Below are 22,009 nucleotides of genomic sequence, written 5' to 3' on the forward strand. Positions count from 1 at the left end.
TATCATTTGATTTACTTTTTTATTTTTTGTAATTATTATAATATTTTTTTAAATTATTGCATAGTAACGTATGATAAGATATCCACGATAAAGCAGAAAATTTAATAGGAAAATTTAGGGTAAAAAACAATAAAAAATATCACATTACAAAAACTTTTAGTTGATATTTTTTGGTAATTGTCTTTTAAACCAATTGCTTTTCTTATATTACTAGCTGCATGGCGGGGCTACCGCACGCCTCTGCAGCTAGGCCCTCCGGCGGGTTGCCCTGGCGAGCGGCGTCTCGGAATGGGATTATTAGATCTCCAAAATTGATTACCACTTGAATTTAACTCTAGAAATTGATACTAACAAATCAGGGCTTTCCGCTAGTGATCGGTACATTCCGATGTGTACTTTTTGGTTATAGTTCATTATTTTATTAAGAAAAACAATCACATAAATAAATAAAAAATATGTAAAAAAAAATCTCTAAATTAAACGCACTAAAAGGTAAAAAGTAATTTTAGGAAAGTATCTCAGAATGGATTTGACAACAAGCTTTGATAGGATATGTAAGATTATGTGAAAATCTTAGCTTCAAATAAAAAATTTGATGTTTTTGCCAATTATTTCTTATGCGTGTTTGCTTCCCATTCTTTAGGCCATTGATCACGTTGTTTTTAATCTAGCATAAACTTTAAAAATTTAGACAAGAATGAAAAATTATTATTTCCTTATGTATATATATGTTACGGTAAAACCCCGAATACCGGTAAATCTTAAGTTTCACCGGTAAATTCTAAAATTTACCAAGTCACTTGGTAAAAGCCCGAAAAAATCTTGACAGTCTATGGTAGAACAGTCTATGGTAAATGTCAATAATGACCCCAAAACTATTTGGTAAAAGTTCGAAATAATGTGTTTTCAAGATTTTTTCAGACTTTTACCAAGTAAATTGGTAAATGTTAGAATTTACCGGTAAAACTTAAGATTTACCGGTATTCGGGGTTTTACCGTAACATATATATATATATTTATATATTTAAGAGTGATCATTTTCTTGTAGTATATTATGACTAGAACAAAAATTAAAGACCATTATTATAAAAAAATTGTCAACATAGATGTACTAAAAAAAAATTACTTGGCGTCAGGGAATACCAAATCAATGACCCTGCCGCGGATACAGTAAATAGGTGATTGCAAATGAATGAATGAATGAAATAGTAATTGGATATAAGATAACGGTGGTGGGGATTACGTATTTAATTTTACGCAACTGTTTTAAGAGAAGGGAAATTGTGATTTGCAAACAAAAGTAAATACGATCAGAGAGAGAAAGAGTGAGAGAGGAACACTTACATGAATACGTATACATATATCTAACGAAAGTGAAATGAAAAGAAAAGTATACAATAAACCAGTAGTAAGAAAGAGACATGCAAACGTATAATTTCTCCCTCTCCACTCATCATTTAATGTCCGTCATTTCAACCTTCCTCCCTATCTGTCACCCCTTACGGTCGCCCTTCTCCAAACATTTTTCATTGGCCCTGGACCGTAACAGTTCATGTAATATATATATTATACGTATAAAAAGCTTGTTTGTTGACCAAGCGAGTACATAACTAACTTTATCATCGACCGATTAGGAGGAAAACGAGCAACAACGTTGATTCCATCCGAAGTAATCATGAGGCGTCAGTTTAAAACGGTATGTAACAGTTAATTTATTTAATTTTTTTATTTTTTAATGTATTTTTGAGTGCCTTGTATAAGATTTTTATATTAACAGAATTCCAATCAACCGGAACCGGTCGATTTAAATTCCAATCGTTTAAATTGACAAAAATTCTATATATTTATAAAAATGTTATTATTAAATTACCATTTATTTCTTTATATCTATATATTTAAAATAATTGGAAAACACCTTGATAAAGTCCCCCAGCCCCAACCACTGGACCGATTTCGCTCGCCAATTTTTTTTTATGAAAGCTTACGATCCTAGATATGTCATCCATGGTCGCCTGCCCCACAGCGCACAGTGTACGCCCACAGAAGATATCGCAGCGCTGCTAGTCTTTTTTTTTTAAATTTAAACCGATTTTTTAAATAAATTTTTAAATGTAAAAATACTTTGGTGGATATAAAACTACAGTGTGAAAATTTCATGTTACATGAATCGTTTTTTAACTAATTTCAATATAACGTACTTTTTCAAAATTTATCCTTTACCCTTCACTAAATGGACGGATTTTGGATATAATTTTTCTAGTAGTTCCTTTACAAATTTTTTCAAAGTGGAAGATTTATTTTCTTTTTAATTAAAAATTTATTGTATATTAACCAATTTGAAGATATTTAATCAAAAACTTTCGCTTGAAAATTAAAGAAAAATAATTGGAATATTAACGAATTAAAATAATATACATTTCTATACTCCAGACAGTCTTATCTTACGGCCGATAGTAACAAATTTATTTCGTTTTTCTGCATTTAATTTTTTGTCTTTATGAAGACAGTTTTCTAACTTTTACTTTTCTTGCGAACGGATCTTATTTTCATATGGGAATAATTTTTGTGTGCTTATCTATAATTTAAATTAAAAAACAAAAAAAAAATTTCTGTATTTTTCTCAAATATTTCGGTAAACCAAATTAAAAATAATAATAGTAACAGATTAATTATTAGGAATCGATTTCAAAAAGTACTCGTAGAGATTTAAAGAAAAATTAAAAATCATTTTCCGATCTCCATGGCGGAGTGGTAGTATCTCAGCCTTTCATCCGGTTGTCCTGGGTTCGAATCCCGGTCAAGAATGGTGTTTTTCATACGCTATAAATTTCCACTCACAAGGCAAAATGATCAAAAGCAGTTTATGCTAGTCATATTAAAAAAAAAATCATTTAAGTAATGAAAAAATCTACCGTAGCCGAGAAAACAGTTTATTTCAGTCGTGTACTGCATTCATATTAATTTAATGAAAAAAAAAGAAGTGATATCGATGTTTTAGTCTACACAAAACTCTTTTAAAACATTTGAATTTAAAAATAAACAAGTTTTACTACCAACTAGTTGATTTATATAATATCTGTAATATTAGCTGCTATTTATTAATTTATCTAACAGAATCAACAGGTAAATTCCATTTTGCTTCACTAGATATAAAAACTATGTTGCACTAATACGGAGAAGTAACAGACAAATAATCTCAACCGTAATATATAAAATTATCATTGTTCTTTAATAATCGTTAAATTTAAACATTAATTATAATAACTTTATTATTAATAAATTAGTATAATTTAAATACTAAATAACTATAATAAACTATATCATTCCTCAAGGAGATCGGCGAAGTAATAGAATTTTTCTTTTCATCCCAAAGGTTCTGAAGTTCAAATATCAATGAGGGTTAGATTTTTCACACGTTACAAAGCTTATTTCTCATCATAAACAAGAATGAATGGGTAATTGTAATTGGACGTAAACTGTACTCACCGAAATATGAAATAAATAATTATTTTTATAATAAAAAAATAAATTAATTTAATTTTAAATTTAAATTTTTTTCTAACGATACACTGGAACGAACTATGATGAATTATTTTATTTTTTTAAATAATTCAAAATATTTCCATTTGTGTTTATGACCATTCTCAGAAACTGGTGCTAATGTTTTTAAATTGGCATCAGCTGACGTAACGGTTGCGTTTTTTTTTCTTTTAGACTACATGTAATTAATTTATTAATGTGTCTACTCATTTAGTTGATCGTTATTATGAGTTTCTGAATTTTTGTATACTTTAAAATGTTCAAGTATTAAAAAATAATTATTTGAGTATATATATATATATATAAATAATTTGCATACATTAAAAATTAATTTAAACATCAGGAAAACAGTTTTGAAAGTATATGTTTGGAGCGTAGCTTTAAATGGAACTGAAATTTGGACGATCGGAGTACCTGAGAAGAAAGAATTAGAAGCTTTTAAAATTCGCTGCTATAGGAAAATGTTAACAGATGGATGGATAAAGTGACAAATGAAGAGGTGTTGCGGCAAACTGAAGAAGAAAGAAGCATTTGGAAAAATATAGTTAAAAGAAGAGCCAACTTATAGGCTACATATTAAGGCATGCAGGAATAGCCGCTTTGAAATTGGAGGGACAGATAGGTGGGAAAAATTGTCCAGGCAGACAACGTTTGGAATATGTAAAACAAATTGTTAGGGATGTAGGATGTAGGGGATATATCGATATGAAATGACTGGCAGTAGATAGGGAATATTGGAGAGTTGCATCGAACCAGTAAAATGATTGTGGACAAAAAAAAATCTATATATAAAACATGTACAAGTCTGAGATATATTTTTTCGTAATGTGTACGTTGCAATCTGTTCTACTAGTGAGAAATAAGCAACTTCCTTCATGCCCCAATGAGATGAGAATAATATATATGACAAGTAAATGAGGTGTAGTTTTGTACAGACTCAGACCAACCATTCCTTAGACGTGTGGTTAATTGAACCCCAACCACCAAAGTACACCGGTATTCACTGCCTATTATTCAAATCTTAGTAAAAGCAATTCAATTAGTGTGTTTCAATTAACCACATCTCTCAGTAACGGTCGACCTGAAACTGTACAAGACTACACCTCATTTACATTCATACATATCATCCCTGACGGTGGTTCCAGAGGCTAAACGGAAAAATAGAGAGTAAAGACAATTAACTTTTACTAGGATTTGAATCTCAGAACCTTCAAATCCTACGATGACGTCCTTCGTCGTCGAAAATCAGATGTTTAACAACTGATTTAATCAGTACTAGACCAGCCCGGTGGGCTAAGTTTGAGATATAAGTATATAAAAAATACGCAATACCTAAATACTAATTGATTAAACACATTTCAAATTACAACATACTTTTCTATCACATTTTTAATAACTATTCGCTTAATAAAAAAAAATAAAAAAAAATTTTTTTTAATTACTAGTAGTTATATTTTGTAATTCCAGTCTATAAGATTCACCACCACTCCCAGATGATGGTCGTAAAAATGACTGAAAAAGTTTAGCAGTATTTTTTAAAATTATTTATTTTTTTTATTTTTTTATTTTATTATATTATTTTTATTTATTTATTTTAATTTTGTTAAATGTATCGTTATGAAAATTTGAAATTTGAAATTAATTTCATTTAATGAACAAGAAAATAGCAAAATAACATTTTTTATTTAATAGTAGAACAACAAAAAAAAAGACACTATTATAACAATAAATAAGCGGTTATAATAAGAATATGAAGAAGTATGAAACAATAGAATATGCATCCATAAAGAAAGAAATAATTTAAATTAAACAAAGTAAAATAGGCATAATTATATATTAATAAAATAAAGGATAAAAAAAAAAATGTTTTGTAGATTAATACATCGCTTTGATTACTAACAAGAAGATAAAAACATCATTTTATAATTTAATGTCATCTTTATCGTGTATAGCACTATGAATAATCTATTTTATTAATTAGGATTATTAAAAAAAATAAAAATTATTCCTTTTGAAACAAACAATGTAAAAGTAGTACATCAAAAATTTCGAAAAAATCAGATAATAATTAGTTCATGCTAAAAACACCTACCGTTCAAAATTTAACCGTTTTAGTATTATACCGTACAGTTTAAAAGGTTTTTCATAACCAAAGTAAAAAATGTATCTCCTCAACTTGATGATGGCAAGATGGCAATGTAAAAATACTTATTTCTACGACCCATAGCAGAGAAATTAAAGGTGCAAAATTGTCTATTCTCATATAAAATAAAAAGTAAAAAAATTATTCTGCACTTTTTTCTGTTATTTTTCCTAATCTAGAATATAATTCCATCGTACTCCTAAATTATAATTTTTTTCATGTATTCAAATTGCAACAATATATTCAGAAAATAGTATGATGCTACATAATTATTTTGATATGAATAATAATTATGACTAATTTTAGTTAGCAACGACAGAATATAGTTAAAATATAGTTAACTTATCCTTTTTTATACGGAGTGTTCCGAGATGTATTCGCTAAATTTCAGGAACTGATTCAGAACACCAAAACGAGCAAAAAAGATTCATATCGAAATAAGTCTTATTTTGCTTTGTTTTCCTTTTGGACGCATTTCTGTGATTTTTAACAAAAAAATATATATTTTTCAGGTGCGGGTAAACCTACTTTAATTAAATTTGGCAGATCTATTCTACAAAATAAAAAATTTTGAAAACGTCACCTTCAAAAATTTCAAAATGGCGGCCGTCTTAACTTTTTAATCTTCAATCCTGGTCAGGCATGGCATTTACACTCGCTACAAAAATTTTCATTCATCTCATCCTCTAAAGTAATATCTAACGGTGGACCCAGAGGTTAAAAAAATATATATTTGTAATTATTTGTTGGGTCAAATTTTTACTTATTACAAAATTTATTAAGAATTTTATTTTGAACAAAATGACACTCATTTGTAAATAATTCGTTGACAAACAATCGAGTTATTCCAGACCATTAACCCGGCAGTACGCTTGTGCACCGTAATGCAAGCTGATAATTTTTATTAATTTAATATTATTATTTATTATTAATACTTTTTATTACATTTAGTGAAGGAAATAATTTTTTTTAGATTTAATGAAGGAAATAAAAACAGGTTAAAAATTACCACGAGGTTGATAATTTACTAAAACAAAATTTTAAACATAAATATTTGAATAAATCATTTTAAACATCGTATTTATTTTATTTAATAAAATGGTGTTGGTGTCTGTGTTGGACTCTAAATCACTTTATATCTCCGGAACTACTGGATCGATTTTGACCGAATTTGGCCATATTACCTCTACATATGGGGCATTGATGCCATTAAATTTTCAACTTATAATATCATGTGGATGGTGAGGCTGTACAGCAACGTCACCCTAAGTATCTCGATATTTCACCTAATTAAGGACATATTTTTCTTAGGCACATTTGTTAACAATTAACAATATTTAGCAAAAAAGGTTTTTGCAAAATAGCACCCCCACCCTAAAAAATTCTCTAACCTACTGCTATGTTGTGACGTAAAAGGTGAGGAGTAGAATTAGATAAATAATAATAATATTTAAAGTGTAAAAAAGTAAATCGTTCGACCGGGTCTCGAACTCGATCGCTCGGTTGAGTTTGAATCTAATGCGTTAAGTCTCGCGGCTACACGAGTTCTGCCGACCGTACAAGCGAAATTTATTGTATATGAGTTGTGAGATTAATTAATTTAATTAGTGCCGACGTCGCCGCTAGACCTCCACAACCGCGCGAATTAAATACGGTATACGCCCGCGCTTTAGTTATAATAATTGAATTAAACAAATGAAAAAATATTATCCTACCCTACGAAAGGGCATTTGTATGTATGTCTGTTTGTGTGTCTCCGTCCCCATTCAATTTTGGACACCTAATAAGCCCATTCCGAGACGCCGCCCGCCCGGAGGGCCTAGCTGCGGAGGGCGTGCCTACGGCACGCTTCTACAGTTAGTACTTAAATAAAATAAGTATTTTAAATTAAGTTGCGTGTGTTTCATGTGTGATAGCCGTGCATTAGAAACAACATACGCACACACACGTCACAATATACATATACACGACTGTGTTGTCAGCTTTTACTATCGTTTAAAGTAGAATTGGCAGCTGAAATTTTTACTTATACTTCTTACAAATTTTAAAAATCAATCAACTTATTCACAAGATATTTATCGTTACAAAAACTGTCAATTCAATTTTACAAACTGTCTGAATTTATTTACAGTGAGAAAGTGTTGAAAATTACATTTCGTTTTCCATTGTTTTAATAAGATGAAGTTAGAAAACAAACATACATGCGTATATCGTATTGTCTTCTATAATTATTATTAGCAGGTAGGAAACTGTGTGAGTTTACAGAAAAAGTATTGTTACGCGGTATCCCGCATTGTTCTTTTAATTACGGTAATTTATTACATGTACTGACAAAAGATAAGGCCTAAAACGACAATCTTAAATGCTACTATGTGTATTTTGTTTTGTTAACGGTAACCTATATTGTCAGTTACACAATCGGATACTTATTTTTCTACTTTATACCATTATAATATAAACAAACATTATTATAGCTTTCATGAAATAATCAAACGTCTTGATTGGTATCGGTTAAAATACATACGAATTTTATACAATATTATATTAACGTCTGATCGAAGTTAACGTTAAAATGAGTAAATCTTTAAATGTCAACTTATGTCTTTAAAATTACCTTCTATGTAATATTTTTAGAAGAAAATTATAATAAGAATTGTTTAATCTATAATTTCTTTTAAACGACCAGTATAGAATATATGATAATATTATTGAGTCTATGATATTCGTATTTTTTCCTTATAGAGGGAAAGTATGGTTATTTATTTGTCAAAAATAAACATTAATGCCTTAAAAACTTTACAAACAGGATCATATATTATATTACATTGTATAAAAAGAGAAAATTAACTAAATTTATTCTACAGAATTTTTCTTTTTTGTTTAAACAAGTCTTTCAATTAATTTTATTAAAAAAAAAAAAAATACTAAAATTTTATATAGGAAGATTACATTTTTATAACAAGTTTTAAATCTATTAAAAATGAAAAAACGACTATAAAAAAACACTAAAAACTAGAAAGAATAGGATGTCCGGCCAGTGCAGATCAACAGTGAAATTTCGAATGTGCAGCCCCTAAATTTCGGATCATTGCCATTAGACTTGTGAAGGCTTCATGCCAGTATGACTTGGTTAAATATTTAACTCGGTTAAAATGCTCACGTACGATGAACTTCCCGTTGCCTATATCTTGGGAATGGCATTGTTCATTTCATTCGACGATTTTGCAGGGTTATTTGTGTATATTATATTTTTTTCTATTTTTTATATATATTTAAATAAATTTTTAAAATGTATATATTTGTTATATATATATATATATATATATATACATATATATATAAGATTCCCGGTAACACGAGGATTCCATCGCGGGGTCCTGAATCTAAATCGGTTCAGCTGTTGAGCTTCTGCGGTGGAACAAACATACATCTTGAATACATTATACTCGCGCTGAATTTTTCTGCGTTATTTGAATATAATATAATTTTTTTCAGATTTTAAAATTTATTTAAACATACATACATATTTATATAGCCTATTACAGTTCTGATAGCATAACCCACCGGGTTGGTCTAGTGGTTAACGCGTCTTCCCAAATCAGCTGATTTGGAAGTCGAGAGTTACAGCGTTCAAGTCCTAGTAAAGCCAGATATTTTTACATGGATTTGAATACTAGATCGTGGATACCGGTGTTCTTTGGTGGTTGGGTTTTCAATTAACCACACATCTCAGGAATGGTCGAACTGAGAATGTACAAGACTACACTTCATTTACACTCATACATATCATACTCATTCATCCTCTGAAGAATTATCTAAACGGTAGTTACCGGAGGCTAAACAGGAAAAAGAAAGAAAGTTCTGATAGCATAAGGATTTCAACGCGGAGTCACAGATTTAGATCGGTTCAGCCGTTCACCTGCTACGGTGAAACAAACATGCATACATATACCGTAAACACATTACAATCCTTTTTGGGCAGTAGTGTAAAAAAACGTTTAATCTTTCGAATACTAAAATCAGTGTATAACAATTAGAGTTAAAAGTCTTTAATGTTTTGTTAATTTACAAACTACCACGAGGTATTTAGCTGTTCTTATTGTTTACATAATTCAAGATCAATAAATTTAAAAAATTAAATTTCATGATAATAAATTTCAGAATAAAATACAACGCTAAAATTATAAAACGCTACAAATCAAATGCCAGTATTTCAACGAAATACAAAGTACAAATTTAGTACAAAGTTTTATTTAGTTGTTCAGTAAAGTACTAGACAACCAGTATAAAAAGAAATAATCAGTATAAAATCTAAACGTTCGATAAACTCGAAAAATGCTGAGTAAAATGCTAAATTTTCATAACTTTACTAAACACCGGTAAAAATTCTTAACGCTCGGTAAAAATGCTAAACATTTAGTAAAAGAAATTAATATGTTTGGGAACGAAAAAAATTATACTAGGTGAGTAATTAATATTTATTTTATTTATTATTATAAAGTGGCTTCTTCGGTAAACAAACTTACAAAAATCAAAATAAAAAGATAGATGATTTATTTTAAACGTAATATAAAATAAAATAGAACTTATAATATAAAAACAATAAATTAAGTGATTGTTTAATACTCTCACCTTAGGGCAGATTAGGTTAGGTTAAATCCCTTTTTTGCAATGACATTTATTTAAAAAATCTATTTATTTTTTATTAAATAAACTTTTTTCTAGGTCTATCCAATTTCTATCCGCTGTTTACTTAACAATTTGAATATTTTGCTCTGCAAATATTTTAAAACTTTTGTGCAACTTATAAATAAAATACTCATCATTTAATGTTTTATAAAAAAAATTTTAAGTTCAAATACAATATAGAAATTAAAAATAACTATACTAGATACGAGAAATACTTTTAAAAACTCACATGTACAACTTTCAAAAAGAAAATATAATGTCCTAAGTATATTTTTTTATAACCTCAGATTAGATTTGGAAGGGTGAAAAGGGGTTATACAATAAATACAGGTGATTCATGAAAACATTTGCAGGATATATTCTACTGATGAAAATAAAGAGAAAGTTTAAATAGGTAAACATAGGCTAGGAAACACTTTGTTAGCAAATATCGGCTGGTGAAAGATTTCGCACTGATTTCTCTGCCTTCCAGAAAAATAAACCCAAATTGTAATTCTTAGGATCCAAATTAAATGGTTTTTTAAAACAAATCTAACCTGAAAAATTGAAAAAATTGGTACCAGAACGGTATTTTTTGTGGTTTTCGAGAAATCTGGGGTAAAAGACAAAACTATCAATTCGAAAAACATTATTTGATGTTTGAAGTAAAATAATTTTGTAAAACGTGTAATAACGGATAAACATTTTAAATAAAACTTGCAGAGAATTTGATTTTGAATAAAAAGTCAACAGGAATAAATATAAACGTAAGAATTTTGTAGTTTATTAAAAATAAAACATATCAAAATGAGGCAGATTTTAAGTATTAAGCGAAGCAAAAAGTTCAGTGTTACAAAACATATAAATTAAATATTTTAGAAAAATAAACAAGCAAAAATTTTAAAAATAGTTACGAAAAATTAAATAAAAATCACATCAATAAACATATTTAATAGCTTAATAAGACGTATTTAAAGCCGGCCTTCGTGGCGCGAGTGGTAGCGTCTCGGCATTTTATACGGTGGTCCCGGATACGAATTCCAGCCAGGTATGGCATTTTTCTGCCATTTTCTAAATGTTTTTCTGGCATTCTTCTAAAACATTATTTTGTTCTTTATTATTTACTACGTTTCTTTAACTTTTAAAATTTATTTTACATTTTAAAAATGATTCTTTTATTTGAAATCTGGTTAGGCTAACCATAAAAACAGTGTCGCATAAAAAAACTGACTCAAGATTTCATACTGCTTGTATAAGCAGTATATTTTATTTTTACTTTTATGGGTCTTCCAAATATCCAAATTCACACTTGTTTTGGACTGCCGTATCTCTACTCTCAACTGATTATATTGATAAGAATTTATGTTGCAAAATCTGATTTCAGTGTATTAAGGACCTGAATTATCTAAGAAAAAATCCAACAGAACTACTAGGAAACGTTCTGTACAAAATAGTATCGAGGAAATCGATTCATATTATGAAAACTAAAGCTTGAGTACACTTAAAAAATATACAGGGGTCGAGCTGATAACTTCATCATTTTATTGAATTTTATTAAAAAATTGTTAAACAATTATAAAATAGCTTTTGTTGGTCTGAACGATAAAATCGCTCTGGTGATAATTTATGAAAGATCCCAACAATTTTTAATATTGAAACAACAACAACAACATTTTATAGTATAAAAAACATTAACCATTACTCTATTTAAAATCTATCTTTGAGGCAATATTAATTGTTTAATTGGTTTTTGTAAATTATTATATAAAGTTCTATAACATTTGTGTTTTTAATTATCTGTATTATCTGTTTTTACTTATATAGTGTCTTATCTATATTTACTATATAGTGTAGACACTATATAGTAAAAGAAAGTGTAACTATTAATCATAAAATGGTCCACCATAAATTTCTTTTATTTCTAGATTTTTTGAGATCCTCTAATCCAAAGATTTTAAAACCACATTAAAAAATTATTCTATATACCTAACTGCAGAGGCGTGTCGTAGGCACGTCCTCCGCAAGTAGAAATTGAATACTAACGAATCGGGATTTTCCGCTGGTGATCAGTACATTTTGGTACCTACCGTTTTGATTACAGTTCATTATTTTATGAAGAAAAACAATCATATAAATAAAAAAATATATTATTAATATACTAGCAGACCCGCCAGTGCTTCGTTACTCCTAGATTTGAGTATGTGTATATATATATATATATATATATATATATATATATATATATAATATTAAATAAACACAATTGAAAGTTTGATAAAACATTAACAAAATGAACATTACGTAACTTCACAAAATTTAACCTTTCCTTTTCCTTTCCACCCTTTTTCCCTTTTCATTTTTACCATATTCCCTTTCAATTTCCCCATTTCCCCTTTCCACCAGTTTTCCTTATCCCTCCCCCGTTTCTCTTTCTCTTATTTCCCGTTCCTCTTCCTCTTTTCCCATTTTTTTCTTTTTTATCCTTTCCCCTGTCCATTCCTTTTCCCCGTTTTCCCTTTTTTTTTCTTTTTTCCATTTTTTCCTTCTTCCCTTTCTACCATTTTTACTTTTACCTTTTTAGATTTTTCCCTTTCTCCCTTTTCTCCGCGCGTAAATCGGTCCGGTAATTTTTTAGTCTATAGCTGACACACATATCGTAAACATTGAAATGGAATCGTAAAATATTTAGTATAGCGTGTGTTGCTTTTACGTACAACAGATAGCGCTGTTTTAAAAAAAAGCATGTTTTTACCTGTCACAGGTGTGACATCTTAGGTATAGAAATAGTAGGTATATAAAAAACGCGCGTATTCCGAATGCAACGTTGTGTCAAAATTTCAAAGTAATCGGTGAAGAACTTTCGGAGATTTAAGATTTTGAACAAACGAACATTTAAATTTTTATTTATGTAGATATTTCGCATATACTATATCGATATATAATTATATTACAAGTATACACACCTGACTACTACGAGACATGTGCTAACGAATCGGGATTTTCCGCTAGTGATCGGTACATTCCGGTCCTAAGCTAAGAAGGACGGACACACATACTTGCCCTTTAGTAGGGTAGAACAAAAGGTATCCCACAAAGAAACTGATAAATTTTCAGTACATGTTCTACTGGTGAAAATAATGAGATAAGTTCATATAAACATAGGTCTGGAAACGCTTTGTTTACGAGTTACAACTAGTAAAAGATTTCGTCCGGATTTCAGCTTTTCTAGTAAAAAGAAGCCCTACTGTAATTTTTGGGACCAAAATTAAGGAGTAAAGTAGGTGGTGGTTTCTTATGTAACTTAAGCTGGAAAATGAGATAAAACAGGTCCCAGAATTGTTAACTCCAAAAGGGTTTAAGATATCCGACGTAAAATACAAAATTCAGTGTTGAAAAACATGTTTGTTTTTAGTTTCTTTGTAGAGTAAATTTGTTAAATGACTAATAAATGTGGAATATTTAGTAATAAAACTTGTAGAGAATTTAATTCTGAGAAAATTAATGTAGTTAAGAAAAAGATATTTAAAATAAATGTATAAAGACAGGTAATGAATGAAGAATATAAAAAATTTCAACCAATAATTTCTTAACGTATTTTAAAAAAGCCGCCAACGCAGGCCTACCGAGAGCCTGCATTAATAAAATGTTTTTATCACATCCTTGTAAAGCCACATTCAAATCGTTTAAATGCGAAAATACATCAACTAAGTCAGCCAACAGCAACATACACTCATTATTCTGTAAAAACTTTGAGAATGGCCTTTGTTTATCCCGGAAAATATTATTAAATCATCTCGCAATTCCAATAACCGGGGTAACACTTTCCTCGCGATAATCATCTAATTTCTGCACGGAGGTAGAATTTTTTTCTTTTCGTCAATTTGATCGTATAGCTAGCAAACAGTCTATACTGTAACGGTCTTTTCTTTTTCCTGTTTAGCCTCCGGTAATTACCGTTCAGATAATACTTCAGATGATGAATGAGGGTGATATGTATGAGTGCAAATGAAGTGTTGTAATCTTTTACAGTCTCAGTTCGACCATTCCTGAGATGTGTGGTTAATTGAAACCCAACCACCAAAGAACACCGGCATCTACGATCTAGTATTCAAATCCGTGTAAAAATAACTGACTTTACTAGGACTTGAACGCTGGAACTCTCGACTTTCAAATCAGCTGATTTGGGAAGACGCGTTCACCATTAGACCAACCCGGTGGGTTTATACTATCTATAATGGTCGAATTTTAATAAAATTAACTAATTTTACAGCTTTACAAAGAATTTGTTTGAAATTTTCCGGAGTATTTTTGGTATACAGTGTAACTGCATAGCCGGGAAAAATAAAAAAAAACTATTTTATTGATAACTTATTTAAAATAACTATATAAATAAAAATTTATGTTTGTTTCGTTTTTTTACAGTTATCAGTGTTATTAACCGGTTTAATCTGGAGCACATGGGCTGGAATAATACACAACAGCTATGATCACCATGGCCACCATTTGAACGACATTCACTATAGAGTGAGTATGCCTAAAGGTTTTTAAGATAAATTAATATCTAAGATAAATAATTAAATCGAATTTTAAAATGTCATAAAAAAGAATGTAAATTAAATATATATACTTTAACTGGGAATGTTACCCGTAAAATGTTAGCGGATCGCAAATGACAAATATCTCTTATATATCATTTGTAAAATATAGATCTTGTTGCTTGCAAGGCTCCTTCAGTCGGTGGGTAGTAAGGAAGTGTTCCGGGTTATGCAAATTCCAAATTTACCCATATCACATTCTACAGCCAACAAACCCATTTTTTTAAATTTGTTTTACATAGCCATACCCCGACTCTCAACTGGTTATAATGATAATAATTTACAATCATAATTTTTGTTTACAAGTGCGCAAATACTGGATGAATAGCCGACATTCGCACGATTTTTTATGGTATCGTTAAACATTGTTAAAGATAGCATATTACTTTTTTTTAAGTTTTAGGGGCATTGACTGTTTTAATCATTAGCCCCTTTCCAAATCAAAAAAAAAATGTCTTTCCCCTCCTGTTAAAAACACTAGCGACATAGTCAGTAGACTAGTCTACTCATAACAGTTCATCCAGAAATAGACTTGTCAAGGGGTATTAAAAAACCCCAAAAGAAATACAACATGACAGGGCTGTCATGTTGTATCACAAACCACTTAAAAAATCACACACTAAAACACTGCAAAAGCACATTAAACACTTTAAAAAAGGTTCATTCCATTTCTAAAGAAATGTTGTCAAAACTATGAAAATAAATTTACTGTGAAACAAAAAAAATTAAATACTCTTCTTTGATAAAAGTTCTTCAAGAGTTCATAAAAAATCTGTTTCAAACACTAGTTTTATCGCCTAGGTTTTCCCTTAGGGTATTCTTTCTCTTTCCGTTTTTTCATCTTCCTGAATGTTTCAATGTCGAACTCCAGGGTATCAGAGGCCTCGGAGACAGATTCTTCTGATCCTCCGCAGTAAATTACGGAGAATCTCCTGTTGCCGGCATCAGATGATACCGGCTCCAATGGTGCGGTCAGCAGTGAATCGGAGTCGAGACTCGATGCACTCCCCGCTAGAGCCTGTGGGGCGGCCGAAATGCTCGTCCTCTCGTTTAAAGGCCTCCGTGCTTTCGGAAGCTCTATTATTGACTTTTCAAAATCTTCCTTTTCTAAGATCTTTACTTCTGGTTTCACTTGTCCCGAGTGAGGATTTTTTCAATCTGTACTTTAGCTTTACTTCTGGTAAATCCAGAATCCATTTTTGTTTCGCTTTCCTTCGCCTTTTGACTGATCGAAGGTTCATTCACTCCTAGGTTGTATAACAATCTTTTGTGTAGAGACACCCGCTTCTTTCTTTATCGGCTTTGAATTGCTTTCCCTAATTGGTCGACTCTTCAATTTGTGATCGATGATATGTTCGACCATGCTTGCCAATGCTGGTGCCAGTTCAGAAACTACGTCCTTTGGTTTGCAGGAGCCGCAGTAACCTGAGCGTAGGACGTAAGCTTCAGCGATCTCCTGAGCAAGTTCTTCTGGCTTTGAAGTAGCTGACCTTTTGAATAATCTTAACCTCCTTCATTGCTACTTCCTCCTTATAGATCGGAAAATTTCGCGATTTAGCAGAATGATGACCATAGCAGTTAACACAAACCGGCGGATCCTTACAGGGGTCATCCGGGTGTAATGGATCACCACAGGAACAAGTATGTTTCCTTTTGCATATTGCCGCGGTATGTACGAATTTCTGACATCCAAAACACCGTAATGGAGTCGGGATGAAAGGACGAATACCCAGTTTATGAATGCCAGTCTTTATTTTCTCAGGACATTTAGGTTTGTTAAATGTTAAAACATGCGACGCAGAGGACACAACTTCTCTGTTTCGTCGGGTGTTCAAACGTCGACAACTCCTTGTTCCTGAAGCTTGACGATCTATTCTTCTGTGCAGTTTAGAAGGTCCCTAAACACACCAACTCTCTTGGAGATATTTAGCGTACCATGCGGTACAACTTCAATGTCGATGAGTCCTATCTTCGTAGCTTTTAATAGCCGTGATGTCTGTAGGTCATTGACAGTCTCCACAAACAAAACCATAGTTGTCTTCCTTGCGTCTTTCTCAAGTCCTCCTGCAGCTTCCATGATCCCACAAACAGTCACGAAAGGACTAACATTAGAAAAATCCCCCCTTCTTTCTTTTCTATCACCAGATACTTTGGTATTGGTCCAAAGCTCTTAAGTCGAAATTTTGTTCTGATGTTCTTCTCTGGCTCACTGATCTCGATGCACTTCCTTTTCTTCAAAGGTTCTCCTGGAAGACAAAGGTTTTCCTGGACGAAGGTTTTTAAGTAGATCCTCTGCCTCAGAAGATGTGGATATAGAATTTACATAACCTATAATGTCGTAAGTCAATACGTCGTAAGGTGCGGGCGGAGAGACGATTGAGCGTACTCAGAATCATAGATCCTGCCTGGGTTCCCTCAGTCAGCCTCCTCCCACAAATTTAACCCGGGCCGGGGAGTCAGGTACTGTCTGACCCATGATACCGATATCCCGTGCTTGCACGTAGAAGTTAGGGCTCCGATACCTTTACCCACAGGAAAATTTCTGTCAAGGGCCGAAGCGTCTGAAGCACGCTAAGCGGTGCAAGACTTCGAGAGAGCTATACTCACAGCAGCCTGCCACAACCCGACTCCATAACCGAGAACAGGGATGAGCATTCCCCGTCTGCATTCCGCCCAGCGTCGGCAGAACCATATCCGGTCTTACCTCCCGCCCCCACTACAAACATCAAAACCGAGAAGCAAAGTCGCAACCAGCTCAGACAGCTTGGGACCGCCAATCCCGTACTCCACAGGAGTCACTGAGCAATACCATTGCCCCATTGGCCGACATAAGTGAAGGTACCAAAGTACCATGTCGTTGCCCGCCACGGACGTGTGCGTAGATGTTATTGCACAAACATGGGATTGGGTTTGTCCGGAGCATTATTATTATTATCCTATTTAATAAAATCAATGTTCGAATTGTATAATCCAATAAAAAATAAACCAGACACAAAGTTAATTTTCTACTATAGTTTAAATAAAATTACGAGAATTTTAAAAATTGTTATTAAATCTACTTACATAAATTATAACTTCATGTGAAATAATTAACCAATATAAATATTGTAACAATTATCTCATAAATACAATAAACGGCTTCGTTGTTTATAGCTCCCCTTGATTTTCACTAGAAAACATTACAATATAGTGTAAAACTTTATTATAAATTATCGCTTCTCATAGTTCTTCTACCAAGTGCAGCAGGATAATATTATCTACGAATGGCATATCAATCTATAGGTAGGATACCAAATTCTCCAAAAAAAACGTCAGCGCATGCGCAGATCGTAGAATTTTAGTAAGACAATCTACTATATAACATTTTTTTATCAAACGAAATAATAACTTAATATACAACAAACAATCCTTTATGCTTTAAACAACTACTATTTACATCAGTATTAGGAAAATAATAAATCCTAAAGTATTATTATTATTTTTAACTATTTAAAAAGTATACAAGAAATACTTTGTCTCCTTATTACTTAAATTCTACTCATATCAGGCTCGGAATGAGTAATTGTATAGTGTTTCAGACTTTATTTGAGTACGATTAATACCACTCTAAAAATATTTCAGAAACTAGAAAATTTGTCTTCAGGGTAAAAGGTTTTTAATATTTGAGGATGTTCAAAAAGTAAATTGCATTTCAAAATCTACAACCAAGAATATTGCTTGAGACTTCTCACTCAATAGATGAAAGAAAATATAATTCCTTTTACATCAAATAAAACTAGAATTGTCCATTTTAAATCCAGAGAGACAATACATTAAAATGAGTATATCCTTTTTAATTTACGTGGAAAAAGAGATGTGTTCTACATTTTTCATGGGTCAAAAAAATTAAACGTTACGACATTCTAGAAATATTTTAGAAAAAGATCAGATGTCATAAAAATCAGCCATGTGCGATATTATTTTCAGTAACCCTCCATCCATCATCCTTACTTATTTGAGAAACCCCGTATTGGAAAATTAGCCTCATTAACAATTAGCCATAATGTTCCGCTCAACAATGATTTCATTCGTAGATCATCATATTTGTGTTATCGCTGATTAACTTCTCAGAGAAATGTTTTTTTTTACTACGATGAAAACATGAACCCCTCATTACAGAAAGAAGCTTTTGATAAACTTGTTTATCTCTAAGACAAATGCTTAACGACTTTTAATGATTACATTTTTTAAAAAAATAATGAAAAACTGTCTTTATTACATTTTAACATTATTCTTTGTATTTGAAATCATGTAATTTAAAAAAAACTTAAAATGGATATAACTTTTTGAACATTCTTGTAAATATAAATGAGCAATAATTATTTATGAAGTGAAATACATATAACTTACATGTAAATAGTAGATAGATTAGATTTTTTTTATGTTTGCAGCTTATTCATGTTTTATTTCTGGGAATTTTGTTCAAGGAACACCCTAAATACGCATTCGATTACGCAGTGAGCGATTTTCATACAGGTGATTCAAAAAGCCAATGGGAGACCAGAGACGGTGATGTCGTAAAAGGACAATATACAGTTGTTGAACCGGACGGAAGTGTAAGGACAGTCGAATATACTGCCGATGATCACAACGGATTCAACGCAGTAGTTAAAAAGACCGATCCTAAACCGGTTCATTACGTACACTCCCATCATGAACACGAACTTCCTGCAGTTCACCATGAAGAACTACTCGCTCATCATTCTCACCCTCATCATCTCCATCACCATCACCATGAAGAACAACCTCTGCATCATTATCATCACGCCGCCTCTCTTGAATCACTTTACCATCATTGACCAAAATCAAAAACCGGTATAACTTAAACAAATTTACATATAATTACATCATTCAGATAATTCGTTTTTTTTTTTTTTAATATATTCGTGCAAGCTTTGTAATTTTCTAATAATGTTATAATCAAACGTAAAAAAACAATGCAAAGCGTTTTTAACTAAATAGGTTGATTAAAATGAGTTCTAGCAAAAAATTAAATATTTTTGAAAATGCAATAAAGAAAAATCGATTTTTTTATCGATGTTAACCGTATTTCAGTGAAGTACGGCTTAACAGAAAACCTTTCTTTGTAATTCTTTTTTGTGAGGAGATTTCGTGGCGTTCACTTAAATTTAATAAACTTTGTGTAAGCTTTCAACTAATGTTCTTCAAAGTTTTCCAAGATCTTATGAATTACTTTATAAGAACATTAAATAAAATAATGTTTACAGTTTAATAATAAATAGATTAACTGTTGAATTAAAAATAAAAAAAAATTAAAAAACACAACATTTAAAAAATAATATTGTCTTTATATAATTCTCTCTCATACTATGGAAATTTTCAAATATTACTTTTGGTTCTAACAAAACAAAAAGATGTTGTTACTCATCAAAGTTTAGAAAGCATAAACAGATATATGTACAATAGTTCTAACTGGATCGTCTGAAGTAGTGCTGCCAATGCTGATAGTACTGTGGAGGGGGATACTCTACCTCGATAGGATGTTGTAGATAGCAAGAAGCCGATCACCGATCTTGCAATCCATCCCCACTCTTCATGTTAACTGAACTTTATAATCTTTGACAAGTAATGCTTACCGTATCCTTATCTTTTAGGATGTTAGATTTTTGGGCTTCAATAAAGAATTTCTAAATAATAATTTAAAAAATAATAAAAAACCTAAAACCGTGAGTAAATAAAATAAATCATATAGCTAAACTACGACAATGAGGAAAATGATAAATATTTATTAATAGATTAATAAATTTAATTTACTTAAGTAATTTTTTTTTAAATGAATGGAAAGATTAAATATCATTCAAATTAATAAAAATAAAATAAATTAAAAAACACAGTTTTAATTTACGTACAAAATAATGTATTTTTAAATAAAAGAGAAACCGCGTACTAAAAAATAAATACAGTAAATAAAACTTTGCGTTTCGTTTAATCGTGAATGCTTTTTCTTTTAATTACATGAAATTAATATCGTTTAATTAACTAGTACATCTATGTTTTCTTTGTATCCTGAAACAAATAAAATTCGACAGGTTTTTCAAAATAATGTTACCCTAATAAACATTAATTGGATGTTAAAATCTATTTATTTATAAAATATGTTTTCTAAAATTCATTCTATTTCATTCCCTGCTCCAAAAAAGAATTAACGCTCCGCGTCGTAACTTCTTTTTACTGAAGCTTCTGTGAAAAATTTTATAAAACAATTTAAAAAACAAGCTTTTACTGATTCAATATATTAACAACTTAAAATAATCTTTATATATTCTGTTTTTTTTTTACAGAATGTGTTGTATTTTTAAGTAGGCTTTTGACAAGGAATGAACTATAGTTTTAATATGAACAGCTCTTGAATAAACATAAAAAAATTTATTATTTCTAATATATTTTTTTAATAAGATAATTTTTTTAAAAGCTTAATGTGTAACTTTCTACCTCAAGATAAACCGTGAAGTAAGATTTTTTTAAAGATTGTTAATCAAAAAATTAATTTTAAACTATTTGTAAATTATTTACAGTTTATAGAGAGAAGTACTTTCCTTCATATATACTTTTAACCAAAAAACAACCATAAAATTAAAAAGAAAACTCAACTTTTTTAAACGTTCTACTGTTCATTTATTTATTTAGTGTTTTAAGTTTTGTATATTATTTATTATTTTTAATGTTCTTAAAATTTAACAAATTATTTTTATTGTAATTAATAAAATTTATTATTTTATACAAAAATGTACTTTTGTGTCTTCTTAATACCTTGGTTCCCAAATTTTTATGTCATCAAAGTTTTTATTACACACTTACAGCAAGGCCGAAAATTGGCAACCATGGAAAGTAATTCCGGAACTTTATCAATAAGTGCATACTTCTCAAGACAAGGATTTGTCTATATCCTAATGTATGAGTAATGAGTAATTTTCAAAGTTATAAGCAATTATGTGTTTGCTTCACGAGACGAAGCTCTGAATCAATGATAGGTCCAATGAGCTATCTCCTGCCAACAACACAA

The 22,009-nt window shown here is 30.5% G+C and overlaps 1 protein-coding gene across 1 annotated transcript; it reads left to right on the top strand.

The window, feature by feature from the left end:
• Positions 1 to 1,459: 1,459 nt before the first annotated feature.
• On the top strand, positions 1,460 to 21,605 carry LOC142331488 (uncharacterized). The gene is made up of 3 exons (XM_075377429.1): positions 1,460 to 1,696; positions 14,774 to 14,875; positions 19,413 to 21,605. Exons 1-3 carry the CDS (start codon positions 1,676 to 1,678, stop codon positions 19,782 to 19,784), a joined length of 495 nt encoding a protein of 164 aa, XP_075233544.1. The 5' UTR covers positions 1,460 to 1,675; the 3' UTR covers positions 19,785 to 21,605.
• The last annotated feature ends 404 nt before the right edge of the window (positions 21,606 to 22,009 follow it).

This window comes from Lycorma delicatula, chromosome 10, assembly GCF_047948215.1.
Source record: "Lycorma delicatula isolate Av1 chromosome 10, ASM4794821v1, whole genome shotgun sequence".
In the NCBI taxonomy this organism is placed as follows: Eukaryota; Metazoa; Arthropoda; class Insecta; order Hemiptera; family Fulgoridae; genus Lycorma; species Lycorma delicatula.